Source organism: Canis lupus, chromosome 9, assembly GCF_011100685.1.
Source record: "Canis lupus familiaris isolate Mischka breed German Shepherd chromosome 9, alternate assembly UU_Cfam_GSD_1.0, whole genome shotgun sequence".
In the NCBI taxonomy this organism is placed as follows: Eukaryota; Metazoa; Chordata; class Mammalia; order Carnivora; family Canidae; genus Canis; species Canis lupus.
Genome location: NC_049230.1, coordinates 5474135 through 5491353, shown reverse-complemented (window position 1 = coordinate 5491353; position 17219 = coordinate 5474135). Strand labels below are relative to the sequence as shown.

Genomic DNA, 17219 nt, shown 5'->3' with positions numbered 1-17219 from the left:
GCTCCCCAGATAGGGGCTGACATGCAGCCGGAGGAACAGCCTGCTCTCTGGGATGCTCCTCATCAGATGGCAGTGACTCTGACCCCCAAGATCAAAGCACAAGAGAAAGGACTGGGACAAAGAAAGAAAGATGCAGGGTTTTAAATATGTGAGAAAGACAAGTGTCATTTAGAAGGCCAGGACGGGACACAGCCTCCGTGGAGACCTGCACTGTCCCACATGGCAGCCACAGGAATTCAGCCACTGGATTTCAAAGACTCTGTATGAAAAAAAGGTGTAAAATATCTCAATAATTTTTTACCTTTTCTTAAAAAAAAATGGTGGGGGGACACCTGGGTAGCTCAGTGGTTGAGCACCTCCCTTTGGCCCAGGGCGTGATCCTGGGGTCCCAGGATTGAGTCCCACATCGAGCTCCCTGCATGGAGTCTGCTTCTCCCTCTGCCTGTGTCTCTCATGAATAAACAAATAAAAATCTTTAAAAAAAAATTTTATTTTACCTTGGCCACAATATTTTGGATATACTTACTATGTTAAATGAAATGTTTTTAAAAATTAGTTTCATCTGTTGCTTTTTACTTTCTTAAAAAGTGGCTACAATTAGAAAACCTCCAATTGCACATGTGGCTTGCATTTGTGGCTTACATTAAGTTGACCCTTGAACAACGTGGGGGTCAGAGGCACCGACCCCCTGTGCAGTTGAGAATCTCCGTGTAACTTCAGACTCCCCCAAAACTTAACTACTAGCAGCCTACTGTTGACTGGAAGCCTTACCAGTAACAGAAATGGTTGACTGTTACATCTCTTGTGTGTGATATGTTATATACTGTATTCCCACAATGAAGAAAACTAAAGAAAAGATGTCATTAAGAAAATCACAGGGAAGAGAAAATATATTTACAGTACTGGACTGTATTTATATATAAAAAGTCCCTTATAAGGGGATCTGCGCAGTACAAACCCATGTTTTTCAGACGTTGACTGGACAGTTCTACCAAACAGCTCTGGCCTAGGAGCCCAATTTTCAGCCTTCCCAGGCCTCGCCCTACCACATCTCCTCCTTTTGAACGAGGCAGGAAGCCTGGTCCTGCCCCCAGGGACTCCCCTCACCTGGTGCTTTCTTCCTCTTCTGTGGAGAGGTTGAGGTCCGCTGGTCCAGGGTCTCCCCCCAGCATTATGCCAGCTGTGACTTCAAGTAGCAGCTTCCCAAATCCCCTAGCCTGGAGCTCGCAGGCAGGCTCACATGTGCCACTCACAGCTCCTGGGGTGGGAGGCCAGAGCAGGAGAGCCACCCAGCTCCCAGTTTCAGGCCGCCACGCATGCATGCAGCTAGGCAACAGGGCAGCAGCTTGGATAGCATGCCAGGGCTTAAGCTACCCACTCTCTCCTCCAGTTCTTGGGCTCCTACAGGAAACATTCTTCTCCCTGCTGCAGCAGATGGTGGCAACTGCTGACTTTGCCCTGGGAGCCATAACCTGCCAAACTCCCATATGCTCCTCAATCAAGACAAGCTTTGCCATCTCCGGAAATTACCCTCTGTACTAAAGCTCTGCCACCAGACCCTTGGAGCCGAGCTGGCTGATAATCTCTCTGCCTCACCCTTCCTTGCCCCACTGAGGAGCCTGGAGAGGATGACGGCTGGTGAGGAGGGGATCCAGGGATGAGTCTCCCTTTGTCTGCAGGCGCCAAGAGAGGCAGGGCTGTGGCCCTGGGAACCTACAGGGTGGTCTAGAGGAGGGCTCTCTTCTTGGCTTGAGTCTGTGCGATAAGCCTGATGAAAACAGATGCTGAAGGTCAGCCTGGAGAGAAACAGGAGGTGACCATGGCTGGCCTCACTAGAGCAGAACAGGCAGGAAAAGGGGCTGGTTATTCCAGGCCTCTTATAGGGAGAGTCTAGAGAAAGCCATTCAAATACAAACCAACAAACCAACCCTGCCTGTCAGAAGATCAGGGTCCCACATACTAGATGGCGAGACAGAAAATATGGGGTGACCTCAGGAGTCCTCAAGCCCCAAGTCTGCCTAAGAGAATGAGGTCAAGGCTGGTCCCCTTTAGGACTGACTCCCTCTCGCTAGCCTTGGGTCACAGTGGCCAGATGTGGGACCCTGCATGGAGCAGGGAAAGCGCAGCCTGGAAATCTGCATCTACCCACTCTCACTGGGGAGCTGCTGGACCTCCAGGTCTCCCCCGTTGCCCAAGGGCTCTGGGCCCTACCGTGAAGTTCAGGTCTGATGGAGGCGGCTATGCCGTCGTGGTGCTCACAAGCTCAGCAGTGGGAAGGTCACCCTCGCTGTACTGAACCTGCACCAAGCCCCGGTCCCTGGTGTGAGGAAAGAAAAGGTTTATAAAACAAAACAAAAAGCTAATAACAGTCTTCGTAGCTGGGGAGCGACGCTTCCTAATTAGTCTTTGCCCAGGAAATTGAAAGCACTCAAGGCAGCTCAGTGGATTCAGCTTGTTGTCCTGGTGATGCCATTTAGACCTAGCAGGGCCTGGCTCGGGGAGGGTGGCAGAAAAAGACCGTGCGGGTGCACCAAGCGAAGGGAGAAGGCTGGGTGTCGGTGGAAGGGTCCCCTCACCTCTTGGCCCCACCAGCTCCGCCTCCTGGACACGGGGTTCACGCCGTCCCGGGCGGGGGGGGGGGGGGGGGGGGGGGCGGGAGCTGGTCACTGTAGGGTACAGTCAGAGGAGACTTTCCCATGGCTCTGTCCTCGCCAGGCAGGAGCTCCTCCCGCGAGGCCCCAGGCCACAGCCAGGATGCTCGCAGGCACCCATGGGCCAGAGGCCTGTTGGGGGGGAAGGAGGGAAAGGAAATTCCTACTTAGTGCCCATTAGGTACTAAACCCTTTGCAGGTTTTCCTTCCCACGATCAGAGAAACGGATGCCCCTCCCTTCCACGTGAGGACCCCCACACCCTCTCCACTCCACAGTTAGCCAGAGCTAACGAACACAACAGCTTTCGGGGACCGATTTACCTGCCTGTCGGAACTGTACTGCCTCCTGCCAGAAGACCCCTGGGAAAAGTTCAGCCGGATAGAAGGGATGTGATTCTTTTCCAAGTGTGAGGAGTCACCGAACCACAGACTGAGCATGAGGACACGTACTGCAGTTAGCGGAGGTGAAGAAACCATCTGCCGAAAATTGGGCCCAAGAGAAGCCAGGCTCCCCCTCCAACACAACGAACCTCTGCACAGAGGGTATGGTTGGGGGGAAAGCAGAGCCCTGCCAGCTCGGGGTGTTCTGCAGGTCTTGGCACCAGCACAGAGCGGCTCATCAGACTGCTGGGCTCTGATGGAGCTGCTGAGGCTGTCACAATCCTGCCCTCAAGCAAAAATAAAAACCAAGCCTTCGGGGCAGCCCCCGTGGCACAGCGGTTTAGTGCCACCTGCAGCCTGGGGTGTGATCCTGGAGACCAGGGATCGAGTCCCATGTGGGCTCCTTGCATGGAGCCTGCTTTTCCCTCTGTGTCTCTGCCTCTCTCTCTGTGTGTCTCTATGAATAAATAAAATCTTAAACAAAAAACAAAAAACAAAAAAAACAAGCCTTAGATTCTGAGATCACAGCTCGAAAAGGTCAAACTAAAGATTCTCATGGGTACGCCATCAGTATTCGTCACCTGAGACTACATTTCTTCTAACTTATACCAACTAGTAACACTGCCAACACTGCAGAGCTGCCCCCCAGCAGGGGCTGTGCCTGCCACTCGTGCGGTCCCGCCCGCGCCCGGCACACCAACACCTAGCAGACCAACAGGCTAGACTCTTCCAGCTGGTGTTGTCAGGATGCAGGCAGCATCCAATCTATCTCTCTGCTTTGGAACATCGATAAATTTTACAGCTAAACCTGGTTTCCGTCTCTTCTGTAGCAACAACTGTCTTAAAAATAAAATTAGAACCAACACATATTGTTGCTATCTTTGGCCGTCTTCCTAGACCTCTGAAAGTTCCAAGCTTGTGAAGGTTGTGGACGGCAATGTGCTGTTTAGAATTCTGTGATCAGCTAGCCCTTGGTATTAATGATGCCAGGTGTGCATAATCAGTGCTGCCCCAGCAATGACAGTGACCAGGTGGAGTGCAGCCCCTACCCCCGAAGTTCCTGGTCAACTGGCTCAGCGGGAGAAGAGCTACTGGGGGGGTGAGAGGGAGGGGGGCCACTGCACCATGGGCTGTCACCTGCCGGCCATGGTGAATGGCTCAGGCGGCCACAAGAGAAAGGAGATGGAACCAAGCCTGGCAATATTTCACTTCCAACGGGGAATCCAAGAATTCTCAGCTTAAACCAGAGAGACAGTACCTCGAAACAGTGCCCATGGAAAGGAGAAAAAAAAAAAACCAGGAAAACTGAGCGGTGTAGGGCCCATCTGGCCCCGACTGCCTCAACACTGTTTTTCCAAACAGAACTAACAGGGTTAAAGGCCACAAGCTTAGCCAAATTAGGTCTTTCAATCCGATGTTCAGCATTAGCTCCTGGTAACTGAAGTTAGCTTTTCACCACTAATGTTTCTTCAGGTCAAGACCGGCACCACTCAACAAGCAAGAAAACAAACAAAAACCATCATTAGCACAGCAGCTTTAAGGAATCTTCTGAAACTGCAGAGCCTGAATTAAGCTTCCCCTCCTCTCTGGATCTGGGGAGACAGATGCCTCCTGCAAGGTCCAAACTTACACAAGCATAGCTCATCCCAGAGAGCGATGGGAGCCTCAGCCAGAGGAAGAAGCACAGGAAGGAAAGCAGGTACCTGCCTCCATCCCTTACACCTCAAGACCTCACTCATTCCCCAGGAAGGAAGGACTGTGTGACTGCTGGCATTTAGTTCTGTGAATCTACCCAGCAAAATGTGCCGGCCTGTGGCTCGACTCTGAACCTGCTGCCATGAGAGCTGCCTCCTGGCCCAAGGACCCAATGGGCTCCTGCTTTTGGTGCACTGCCTCCCATGACAGCCTGTTTAATGTCCAGGGATCCTATGTGAGGGGATGTACTAGCTAAGCAGAGACTTCGGCCCTGCCAGGGCTGTCTTCTTATGTAAACACATGCTGTTAATACTAAACATGTCTTGTTACAGCCTCATTGGCTGACCACAGCCACTACTACTCAGAGCAGACAGGGACACCAGGAGGAAGGGAATTTCTAGTGTGGCCACAAGAAAGGAAAAGCTTAGAAAAGGTCACTCAGAATGACTGACTCTGGATTCTGCCTCTCAACTGACACCAGTACTCTAAAGAGAGCAGGAGGGTGGGCAGGGCCATGAGCAAGACAAAGGGACATCTTCCCACATGAGGGCAGGAGACGCTGGCTCAGACAGGCTGGAGGGCTGCCCGCATGGGGGCCTGAAGTTGGGTCCAGAGAACCTAGTCCATAGCCTGGTGCTGCCAAGCTGGGGAGCCGAGAGGAGGGTGAAGAAGAGGATAAAGGGCCCCAGGGCTCCCTCAGCACATTAGGGACACAGCCCCAAGCCTTCGGGACCAAAATCCAAGACCTCATGCTCAGATCATCTGTACTGCATCTTCAAAGGGCGAGACAACCCCTGAATTATATGGCGGTGGTAAATTCCTATTTAAAAACAAAATCAGGGGGGATTCCTGGGTGGCTCAGCGGTTTGGCGCCTGCCTTTGGCCCAGGGCGCGATCCTGGAGTCCAGGGATCGAGTCCCGCATCGGGCTCCCGGCATGGAGCCTGCTTCTCCCTCCTCCTGTGTCTCTGCCTCTCTCTCTCTCTCATAAATAAATAAATCTTTAAAAACAAAACAAAATAAAACAAAATCAGGGATGCCTGGGTGGTTAAAGTCGGTTAAGCATCTGCTTTTGGCTCAGGTCTTGATCCCAGGTCCTGGGACCGAGTCCGTATCGGGCTCTCTGCTCTGCAGGGAACCTACTTCTCCCTTTCCTTCTGACTGCCACTTTCTGCCACTTGTGCTGTCAAATAAAAAAAAAATCTTTTAAAAAAAAATTCAGGGTGCGCTTGGGTGGCTCAGTAGGTTAAGCATCTGCCTTTGGCTTAGGTCATGATCCCAGCATCCTGGGATTGAGCCCTGAGTCTGGGCTCCCTGCTTGGTAGGGAGATGGCTTCTCCCGCTCCCTCAAATAAATAAACAAAATCAGCTTCCTAAAGCTCTCTGACCCAAAGCAAATCCTGCAGGTAGCAGAGACCACAATCTGAGCATCTAGAGTCCTTGACAACATTCAATTCTAACAAAGAAGTCTGATTTGTCTTCCCATCTTCTAACTTCCGGCAACCCCTCTGCAGTTCCCTGGGAAAACGAGAGGCACAGCCATGGCCACAGTGGGTTCCAGCTTGAAATAAAGTTCTCAGATCTTTAACCACCCAGCCTTCCCTTCAAGCTGCTCTAGTCAGCTCCAGCTTTGTGCCACATTGAAGCCAACATTTCCCATGGTGGCTCTGCTTTCCTATGGGGAAGTGAGGTTCCATCTCCAAAGGGATTCAGAGGTTTCAGATATATCTCGTCTAAATCACCTTTATTCCTTCTTTCTTTACTGCTTTTGGGACTTCTATTATTGATGCAATGACAAACAGAAAAGGGTCACTAAGGGAAAAACCTAAAAATGAAACTGGGGGCACCTGGCTGGCTTAGTAGGCTGAGCACGTGACTCTTGATCTCAGGGTCAGGAGTTTGAGACCCATGTCAGGTGTAGAGCTTAGTTAAAAAAAAAAAAAAAAAGGGAAACTGATTTAAATATAATTTATGGCATCTAAATATTTCAGAAACTGCCTCTAACAGGTCTTAACTGGCATCAGACACATCTGAGCTGTCAGAAGTCAGGGGACACCTGACAGGACAGGACTGTGTGACAAGGCCCCTAGGAGAGAACTAGGACCAGATGTGTGTGAGGGCATGTAAAAAAATGGGCACAGTCTCCAGCATCTTTGCCTTTTAATATAAGATTTGTTTTCATCATTTCTGAGTGTAACACATTTCTTCTAAAAATAGAGCTCTTTGCTTGTTCTGAAACTTAACTTCCACTTGGAGGTGACAGGGCATAAGGCTGACTGTAGTTGTGGGGTGATGCTGCCAGTGGTTCCTGGTCACAGACTCTTCACGGGACTCTGGATGGATGCTCACAGCGAGGAGGAGTCCATTTCAAATTCGTGATACTGAAGAAACACGACAAAGTTCCGAGCTCCCATCTATGCCTGGAGTGGACCCACCCAAGCACGGCTCCCATGGGGCCAGGTGGCAGTGGCCCTTCCCCCAGGAGGTGCGGACAGAGGAATCCCGCACACATCCACCAGAAGACAGCAGGGTCCCCTTTGAGCACACCGGTTAAGAATGTTAAGTGCACAAACACACAAGACATAGGGACGCAGGGCTGAGGATGATACACTCTTGCCCGGGGCCAATGCAGACCTGGATTTAATATCATGGAACTTGCTAGGGTTTTCTCACAATACAGATGAAGAGTGAGAATCTCCCCTTGCCCCCAAGAAGAGCCTGGTTAGCTCCGGAATCCAAAGATGCCCTTGATGTATCCAGTGAGGCCACTCTTGGTCTTCTGCTCCAACTTGTCCTCGAGGGGTGGGAAAGCCACATGGTTGAGGGCCAGGTCAAAGAACAAAGGCTTGCAGGGGATAGGCTGGAATCCTGGCGGGAAGTGCACAAGGTTGGCTTGCTTGGTGACGAGGGAAGGGTCCAAGCAGAATGTCTCAAACCGTTCAACCAGAGGCTGGGAGTCAAATCAAAGGGAGGAACCCAGGAGTTAATCACAGATCACCGATGGAACATTCACTACATGCTGAGTACCCAGTTCAGAGCCTACATGCTAGCTCACTTTGATCCCCACAAATCTGCTACGAGGGTGCCTTCACGTCCCCAGCTCATAGCTGAGAGTCACTAAACCTGGAGAGGTTGAGAGAGGCATGGGCCAGGACTAGGGCACAGGTACCTTGGGGGGGGAGGGGCGGTCCCAGGCAGAGTTCCTAGCCAGCTGCTCTGTACAGCACGAGTTCCTAAGCTCCTTATCTGGGACCATCTAGCTGATACTAAGAAACCTTATACAACCAGCTTTGAGGTTTTGGAGTAAAAGAAGGGAGGCAAGCAGGGTGTTTACTTAGAAATTAGTTTCTCCATTCTATAACTGAGCATACATCTCCAGGGAGTTATGAATTCTCCTCTTTATTCCTCCAAAGTCCAGACATACCTTGTTGTCCTTGACTTGGGAAGAAGTCTCCGGTTGGTGGGAGTCACTTGCATCTGAAAGTTGCATAGGGATTGGGTAAGAACAGGGACTTAACATGTTACAGTCACAAATGACACCTGTCACACCTATGGGATCTAAATCCCAAGAACAAAAGCAGCCAACACATGAGGAGGTTAGCCCTTTCTTTCCTAGGTGAAAGCCTGCTAAGGAGTGCAAACAGATGATAAACCCCAGAAGCTATGCTGTCAGGCCAATGGAGCCCTGATGGTTGTACAAGAAAATACTGTTAGGGAGAAGGGACCACGTAACTGGTTCTCTAAGTTCTTCCACACAATTTGACGCCTTCATGTGGCAGAAATTATGGCAAAAAAACCCAAAACAAAACAAAAACACCTTTTGGATGAACCAAAACAGCAATGTAGGGGGCAGGAGAGAAGAGGGCTAGCAGCAAAGGAAATTTGGGAACACAGTCAGCAAAGAACAGGCAAGTGGCTCACCCAGGATTGCTGCTGCCTGCAGAGAACACTTTTCTGACCTCACTTGAGTGATGAGCTCTTGCACATCGGGCAGGTCCTGTAACGATTCAGAAAACATGTACTCACGAGCCAGAGCCAGGTCAGATAAGTGTGCCAAGTTAACCTGACTGAGCTAAGTGATCCCACCAGCATCTTCACAGGATTTCAGACTTTATAAATGGTTTACCCTATTAATAAAAAACAAAAAACACTTGGGATGCCTGGCTGGCTTAGTTGGTAGAGTATGTGACTCTTAATCTCAGGACCGGGAGGTCAAGCCCCATGGTGAGTGTGGAACCTACTTAAAAACAAAACAAAAAAAAGCACAAGCTTGTTTCAGAGGGGAAAGGGTATGCCATGGCTTAAAATAATAACGCCTGGAGACACTAGTGAGGATACCTCTATTGGAAATAAGTATATCACATGCTACATGCACGATGGGCCAGGCGCATTCTGAGCAGTTCACACAATTGCTAATTCCATTTTCGTAACAATCCTGAATTAACCTGTACTCCGCTTTACAGAGGAGGAGACTGAAGCATAGAGGGGCCCTGTGGGAGGCTGCAATCTCTCACTTGGCAAAATCGAGAAAGATCTGAACCCCTCCCGTCTCTGGCCTTAGACTTAGGTCAGACGTGGATTTGTAAATGCCTCTTCCTCCCTCCTGGGACAACCATCCACACAGTCTGCCTCTACATCCTGGGGTCAAAGACACCCCATCATTACGCTGCCGCCATGCTGGTCACACACCCCCTCATCAACGCCTTCCTATCTCCACCCTTCCTCGAGGACCTCCTATCTGCACGCCAAGTCTATGGCTCAACAAAACTGCAAGCTCTCTGAAGGCAGAAGCCTGGCGTGTATGTTACCCCAGAACCTGGTGCCATTCTGAGGGAACAGGCGAACACCCAGAGAGCAGAGGCTCCCGCACTGGCCTGACCAAGGTAATCCTAGCTTCCCTTTCTGAACGGTCTACATGGGACGCCTGGGTGGCTCACTGGTTGAGCATCTACCTTCGGCTCAGGGCATGATCCTGGCGTCCCAGGATTGAGTCCCACATTGGGCTCCCTGCAGGGACCTCTGCCTGTGTCTCTGCCTCTCTATCTCTCATGAATAAATAAAATAAAATCTTAAAAAAAAAAAAAAAGTCTACGCTAATAAGTAATGTGCCTGGATGGATTCCTTGGACTGGCTGGTGCTTCGATCCTTACATATCACAGCAGTCTGCAGCTTAAAAAGCCAGCTGTCCAATTCAACAAGCAGTAGAATGAACCACACCACCAGGTACTTTCGATCAGTAGGCAAGCTTTAACGTATACCCAAATCTCCTGGGGGGATTGCTAAATCCAGATTTTGACTCAGTGGGCCTGGAGTAGGGCCTGGGAGCCTGTATTTCTCACAAGTTCCCAAATGCTGCTGCTGGTGCAGGCAAACTTTGTGGGGAAAGGCTTCATCAGTGGTTCTTGGCGTGGCTGCCTATCAACAGTCACTGAGGTGCCTTACAAGATCCCAGTGCACACCCCTGACACCACTGGGATTGGAAGGAACCAGGACCTCTGGGGGTGGGACTCAGATAGTCATCTTTTAAAACTCTTTCCAGGTGACTAGACCATGTAGCTGAGTCTGAGAGCAATATTTCAGGTTTATTTTAACCACAGGAATGGCTTTCCTTCTTAGTACCCGAGTCCATCTCAGGCCTGGAGCACAGTTCCCGGGCACTTAGGGCTGCACCACACCCTTGGCTGGCAGGCAGGATTGGCCCTGAGGAGGCCTCACCACACAAGCTTCTTGGGCTTGGGGACAAAGACCAGCAGCACACCTTTAAGCTGTTCCTGAAGGCCCCAGCATCCGAATTTACTTCATTTGCATATTTCAGGACTCGGTCATACAGGACGAGGGCTTCGCTCCACTTCTTCACCAACACATAGGACTGAGCAATGAAAAAACACCTGGCAGGGAAGGGAAAGAACCAGAGAATTCTAGAGCAACAATTACCTGAGACCAAGGCTTTCCTTCAAATTTAGATTTGGAAACAGGTTTCTCAACCTCAGGATCACCGCATGCAAGACCCTGACGTTCTCCATGCCCAGGCTCACCAGGCCACCCTCTCTCTTCCCCATGCCCACAGCTGACTGTGCAGGTCTTGCACAGTCCAAGACCCACTGTCTTCTAGTTACTGACTCTCCTGCTCCCAAAAGATGTGGCTGAAGGTGGGACAAGAACAAAGAAGGAACGCTGCCCCACCCAAAGAGAAATCCCACCCACTGCCCACACATCCAGCCTGCTCACTCAGCTCTGCTCATCTCTTTTTCAAAAACCAAACCCAGAATCTTCTTAATGGAAATTACTCCACTGGGGTTAAAAAAGCCTGAGGGCTGTTGGTCCCTGACAGAAGGGTCCACATGGGCCAGGAGGGAGGCTGACAAGAGCACAAATGGGGCATACTGGAGTCAGAGAGTGCTGGGGTGTGAGGGCCAGATAGGGGCACGGCAATTACACACCCCTATCTTGCTCCACACAGACTACCTCCAAGTTGCAAATAACATGATTCATTTAAAAAATAATAATAATAAAAAAATAGGGATCCCTGGGTGGCGCAGCGGTTTAGCGCCTGCCTTTGGCCCAGGGCGCGATCCTGGAGACCCGGGATCGAATCCCACGTCGGGCTCCCGGTGCATGGAGCCTGCTTCTCCCTCTGCCTGTGTCTCTGCCTCTCTCTCTCTCTCTCTCTCTCTCTGAGTGTGACTATCATAAATAAATAAAAATTAAAAATAAATAAATAAATAAATAAATAAAAATTAAAAAAAATTTTAAATAATAATAAAATAAATAAATAAAAAATAAAATGGAGGCTTAGCTTTCGCCTAATTCAGTTCAAGTTCCACTCTAGTTTTGTTAACGACTTGCCTTTTACACTTGTCCCTTTCCCACAGGGAGGAAGGAGGGAAGAGGAGGGAGAAGACCATTAACGTGTGCTCCCCCCTTCCCCGCCCTATCCAAAGAGCAAACGAGGTAGACTAAAAACTCCCTGTCACCACCTTTAGCAAAAGCTTCCTTTGAACATGCTGGGCTGACTGTTCAAGGTAACCACACAGACAACCCCCAATCTTCTGGAGTCTGGCCCATGCTCCCAGGGCGTACAGAGCCAGTGGGCAGCACAGGAGAGCCCCATCCACCTCATAGGACCTTACCTGTAAGCCTTAAACACCAGAGTCTTGAGGCCTATCTCTTTCTGGAAGGCTCTGTCCTCCTCTAACCCAGGAAGCTGGAGCAATTCCACCAGATTCTGCATGAGAGATACAAGAAAACTCAGGAAGAGCAGGCCTCACATTGGGTCTTTGACAAGAGACCTTATAAAAACACACACACACAGGCAAAAAGAGAGCCCAGGTCAGAAGTAATGGAAAACTCCAGAGGAGTGGCTTGGCAGCAGATCCACCTAGTGTCACCGCCACCCACTCTCTGCTACCAAAAGCCTGTTTGTCCTTCATGACTCTGCTCACACTTTACCTCCCTCCAAGACTTCTCAGACCAAGTCAGCTATAGGGGATCTCTCGGCTCTGAGCTTTCATTTCAGAGTGGCCCTCTGTGTGGCATCTCCCACAGATGCCTGAATGGGGTGCATGTGTCTCTCAACCTTACTCACTGACCAACTCCCAGCAGCCAAGACAGTGTGGCCTCAGGTCTCAGGAAGTCCCAGGCATGTGGGAGAGGATCTTGCACAGGCGAAGTGCTCAGTGAATACCTGAGGGTTTGCTGGACTCTACACATCAACACATTGAGCTGTGGGGCTCATGCACTGCTGAGCGAGAGCAAGGCCTTCCTTCCTGAGACACTAACAGCTGCTGCAAGTCACAGCCCTTCACTATGCAAAGCTAAGTCATTCTGGCTTCCCCAGTCCTTGAGGGTCACCTGTAGAATGATGTCATAGAGCCGGATGAGGTCCTGGGGCCGTGGCGAGCGCTTGCTCTCATCTTCTGGCTGCTGCTGTAGTGCTTTCTGCAGCCCCTTAGCCATGTTCTCGTTCCGCCTGATGGCCGTTGACAGCTTGATATAAGTCAGGTAGCTGGAATGTACCACACGTCAGCTCAGGTTATACTCAGGGAAGCTGGCGTTCTGAGAAGAGCACTGGACCACAAGTTGGGACTGACCTAGGGGAAGGGTGTGGGGGCGAGGGCGTGTCACACAGCAGGGCCATTTGACCTGGGTCTTAAGCTCAAGGGGCCCTCAATTCTGGCTGCTATTCAGTGGCAAATCTGCAAGGAACTGCTATGAGATCTTATGATGAAATTTGGTTTTAGCTGGAATTATATCCCTGTTCCTGTCTTAAAGAGCCACAAAGCTACTGACTTCAGAGGTCAATGTTAGTCCTTGAGATGATCCATGGATGGCAAGCCTGTTCCTGGAATAAGGATTTGTTAACTGCCTAGCCCACACTACAAGGATACTGAGCTTGCAGAACAGCTGCTCCTACTCATCCGATGACCTTCTCTTCTCAGAAAATACTTAGGGACAGTCTTGTACTGAACACCTGTATGTACCACAGATGATGCCTGCTAATTTTAACTGTACCACCTGGAAAATCTCTTATAATACTTAAAGATAAAAATACAGTAACAACTGAAAAGTCTGTTTAAAAAGCATTTTGGGAGTCAAGTGTTTAGGGTTCTAGATCTCCATCCTACTCTGGTAGAAGACTGGAGACATCCTTAGGGGAAGATACAGCCTGGAGTTGAAGTCAGGGCTCCACCATAAACACTGGGGATGAAGAGACTGTCAAGTCCCAGGTGTTGGCCCTCTAGCCTTCTCCTACTCGGCTTCTAGAACAGGAGCTGCCTGTACATTCTGGGGCTCTGACCCACCCAAGGAAAGGCCCTCCAAGATTTTGGAGTCAGGGTATTGGGTAGAACACCTCCAGTGAAGCCCACAGCTATGAGCCCTGCACACAAATGCGGAGTTCCCACTACACAAGCCATATTCTTTAACAGGAGTAGATGTTAATGAATCACCAGCTAAGAAAAACATCTAACAAGACAGAACAGATCAAAACCAAGGGGAGGAGAAAACAACTTGGAAGAATCAGACTTGGAAGGAAGAAGAAAATTTCAGAAAACCATTATTAATAATCCCAGAGAGGGAAGACTTTCTGGTCATAAGCTTAGAATGAGAAACTTTTTTTTTTTTTTAAATCAATATTCAGGGGCGCCTGGGTGGCTCAGCTGGTTAAGTGTCTGCTTTTGGCTCAGGCCATGATCTCAGGATCCTGGGATCCAGCCCCAAGTCAGGCTTCCTGCTCAGCACTCTCTCAAAACAAAAAACAAACAAACAAAAAAAAAACCTTAATAAAAAAAATCAATATTCAAAGAACACACACAAGCCCTTAGAAACTAAAATGGTACACAAAATGAGAAGGCCTGTAAGGAAGTCATCTGGGAGATCAGAAGAGTGGGGGTGGAGAGTGGGAACAGAGGAGTGAGGGCTATCCTGAGAAGTGGGGCAAAATACCTAAATCCAAAAATCAGTAAGTAGCAACACACACGTCATTTGGAGACATAGAGGTAAATGCCAAGAAAATTTGTTTAAAGAATTAAAAGTGGCTGCTTCTGAGAAATGGGAAAGAAAGGTCAGGAGATGGATTTTCCTAAAGCTTTTCAGAAAAAAGAGACTCTCCAAGTATTATTCAGAGTGGTGGAGAAATTTAGATACCTCTTTACAAAGTTTTATTAAAATACAAGAGCTACCTGATTCCTGGTGTCAATTTACCCAAAAGCTGAACTCCAGTTCCTTTTTTCTTTTAAAGATTATTTGACAGAGAGCTCATGTGCAAAAGCAGGAGGAGGGGCAGAGAGAGAAGCACGTTCCCCACCGAGCAGAGAGCCCTGACACAAGGTTTGATCCCAGGACCCTGAGATCATGATTCAAGCCCAAGGCAGATGCCTAACTGACTGAGTCACCCAAGCACCTCTGGGCTCCAGTTCCTAACTGAAATCCAGGATTCTGACAGCTGCTAGATGTGAAGGTGGGAGGAAAGATGCAAGGGCATGGGCGCATCACAATTTGAAGGTTTTCTGAGCCCTGTTGAAGCTCTCAGGGTCTTTTTAAGGTTAGGAAGTTGGACCTACCCCTGACTGATTCTCTGTGGCTGTTTACTACAAACACAACCCTTAACCTCCTGGGCCTCGGCTTTTTCACAGGATGCTGAATAGAGGACATCAAACAGTCCTTCCTGCTCAATACCCCTCGGAATCATCTGGCATTGAATTTGACATTCATATAATATTGAATTCCCTAAAACAGAATAAGGTACAGAGTGGAGAGGTATTTGCATAGTTTTGTTTTTACAAAAAAAGGAGGGGTTAAGGGAATGGCTGAAAACAGTGCCAGGTTCACTAAAAAGTTACAAGTAGTAACTAAGCAATGAAGACTTCAAGGTTACACGGAACACGGGGCACAGAATCTGATGAGAAGTGCAGTTTTCCCAAGTCATTTTACTCCTCTCCACAAAGTTCCAAAAATGCTACTCTTCTGGATGAACAGAATAATCCAACCTTTAAAACAAAATTAAACTTGACAAGGTGATTTAAAATGTATATAAAAGAGTAAAGGAAAGAGAAATCTAGCTATGTCTGAGGGAAAACCTGGTGGAGGATGTGCTCCACCAGACATCAAGACTTACTACCAAATCACATTCACTGTCCTGGGCAAGTACAGAAAATAAATGAGCAGAGCGGAAGAGTGTCCAGAAGAGGAGAAAATGGGATGCACACCTGATGGAACTAGCACTGTGGGTGAGTGGGAAAAGGATGGTGTTGTCAGTAAATTGTACTGGAACAATCCATCCTCGTGCAAAAATGTGAAGATCTTACACCGCACTCAAAAACGAAGTCCAAATAGAACAAACCTGAACTGAAATTGAACTTAAATGTAAAAGGGATGACAATATATTCAGAACATAGAGGAGCATAACGTAGGAGCCCAGCACCAGGAGGATAGTGGTTACCTCCAGAAGAGAGAGAAATAACCAGGGTGGGGCCACAGGGAGCTCAAAGTTACCGGCTGTATTCTCATTCTTAATGTATAAAATTTAAAATTATTGGTGTAATAGAATAATATACAAATGCAACATACATACTCTTTATTTGCAACATATACACTCTTGTATGATAAAACAGGCATATATACATATTATTTGCTATGTAATGAATCAGAAATTAAAACATATCTGAACACTATGTATATTCTTTCATTCCAATGATACATTCTACAACACTGTTAAAAAGTAAAAAAAATTATAGCCCTTACCTGTGCAGGTATTGAAGATTAGATACCTTTCCCGACTCCCCGTCAAGGGTGTAATCTCTCTGTTTCTGCAGAAATCAATAAAGGTAAAGATAAGACAGCTGACCCTGTCCTTGGCTCTGACCGCCTCATTCCATGGTGTGGTCCCCAAAGTGCCCTGGACATGGGCATAGGCTCTAGTAAATTAAGGCTCTTGATATATCAAAGACCTCCTGAGCATATTCTAGAACAGCAAGGCCACTCGGTTGTCATGAGCATCTAAAAACTGGACTTAAGAGGTCCGAGTAATGGCTAGCCAAGCTTCCTACCCACTGCTCCCAGTCTCCAGACCTAAAGCATGAACAGCAGACAGTCCATGGCCCATGGCTCCATTTTAGGGTTTGTGCCTTAGACCCACGTCCTGAGATCCAACCCCTTAGGCTGTCAGCTCAGCCTTTTGCAGTTGGCTGAATAATGGCTCCTAAAGATATGTCCTAACTCCAGGACTTATGAAGGTGTTACCTCACATGGTAAGAGATGTGATGAAGGATCTCTTAATTAGCCTGGATTATCCAGGTAGGCCCAGTGTAATTACAGGTTCCTTCTAGGAGGGAGGCAGGAGGGCCAGTGACAGAGAGAAGGTCCTGGGATAGAAGCAGAGTCAGAGAGGAGTGAAGGTGCTGAGCTGCTGGCTCTGAACATGGAGGAAGGGGTCATAAGGCAAGAAGTGTAGACGGCCTCTAGAAGTTGGATATTGCATTCCCTGGCATGCTGGAAATGGCTTTCTCCCTTAGAACTTCCAAAGGAGGGGCACCTGGAGGTGTTCAGTTAAGCATTCGACTCTTGATTTTGGCTCAGGTCATGATCTTAGGGTTGTGGGATCCAGCCCCCCATGGGCTCCACAATTAGCATGGAGTCTGCTTGAGATTCTTTCCCTCTACCTCAACCCCTCCCCCTGCTCAAAGGCTCTTTCTCCCCCTCTAAAATAAATATTTTTTTTTGAAAAGAGAACTTCTACAGGAGCACAGCTCTATGTACTTTTAGATTAACAACCACCCAAAGCTGTAAGAAAATAAGTTTGTGGTAATGTTATAGTAGCCACAGGAGAAACTAAGACACCTTGGTATCACCATCTTCATTACACTCTGAGAGGTGTCCCTACAACTGCTATGAGTTCATGGTGAATGATGGAGGGCAGGGCTCTTGTTAAGTGGATGAAGGGAAGTAGAGTATATAAGGACAACTTAATGAGAAAAGGAAATGGGACTAAAGCTTA

The 17219-nt window shown here is 48.6% G+C and overlaps 1 protein-coding gene across 1 annotated transcript in view; it reads right to left on the bottom strand.

Annotated features, from left to right (window-relative positions):
- Nucleotides 1-6870: 6870 nt before the first annotated feature.
- Nucleotides 6871-17219, bottom strand: part of SRP68 (signal recognition particle 68) — a 36608-nt gene continuing 26259 nt past the window's right edge. Inside the window, 7 exon segments of the mRNA NM_001003271.1 lie at nucleotides 6871-7676; nucleotides 8151-8203; nucleotides 8648-8723; nucleotides 10485-10614; nucleotides 11857-11951; nucleotides 12578-12731; nucleotides 15968-16032. Of these exon segments, the coding sequence (NP_001003271.2) occupies nucleotides 7449-7676; nucleotides 8151-8203; nucleotides 8648-8723; nucleotides 10485-10614; nucleotides 11857-11951; nucleotides 12578-12731; nucleotides 15968-16032 (801 nt within the window). The 3' untranslated portion in view covers nucleotides 6871-7448.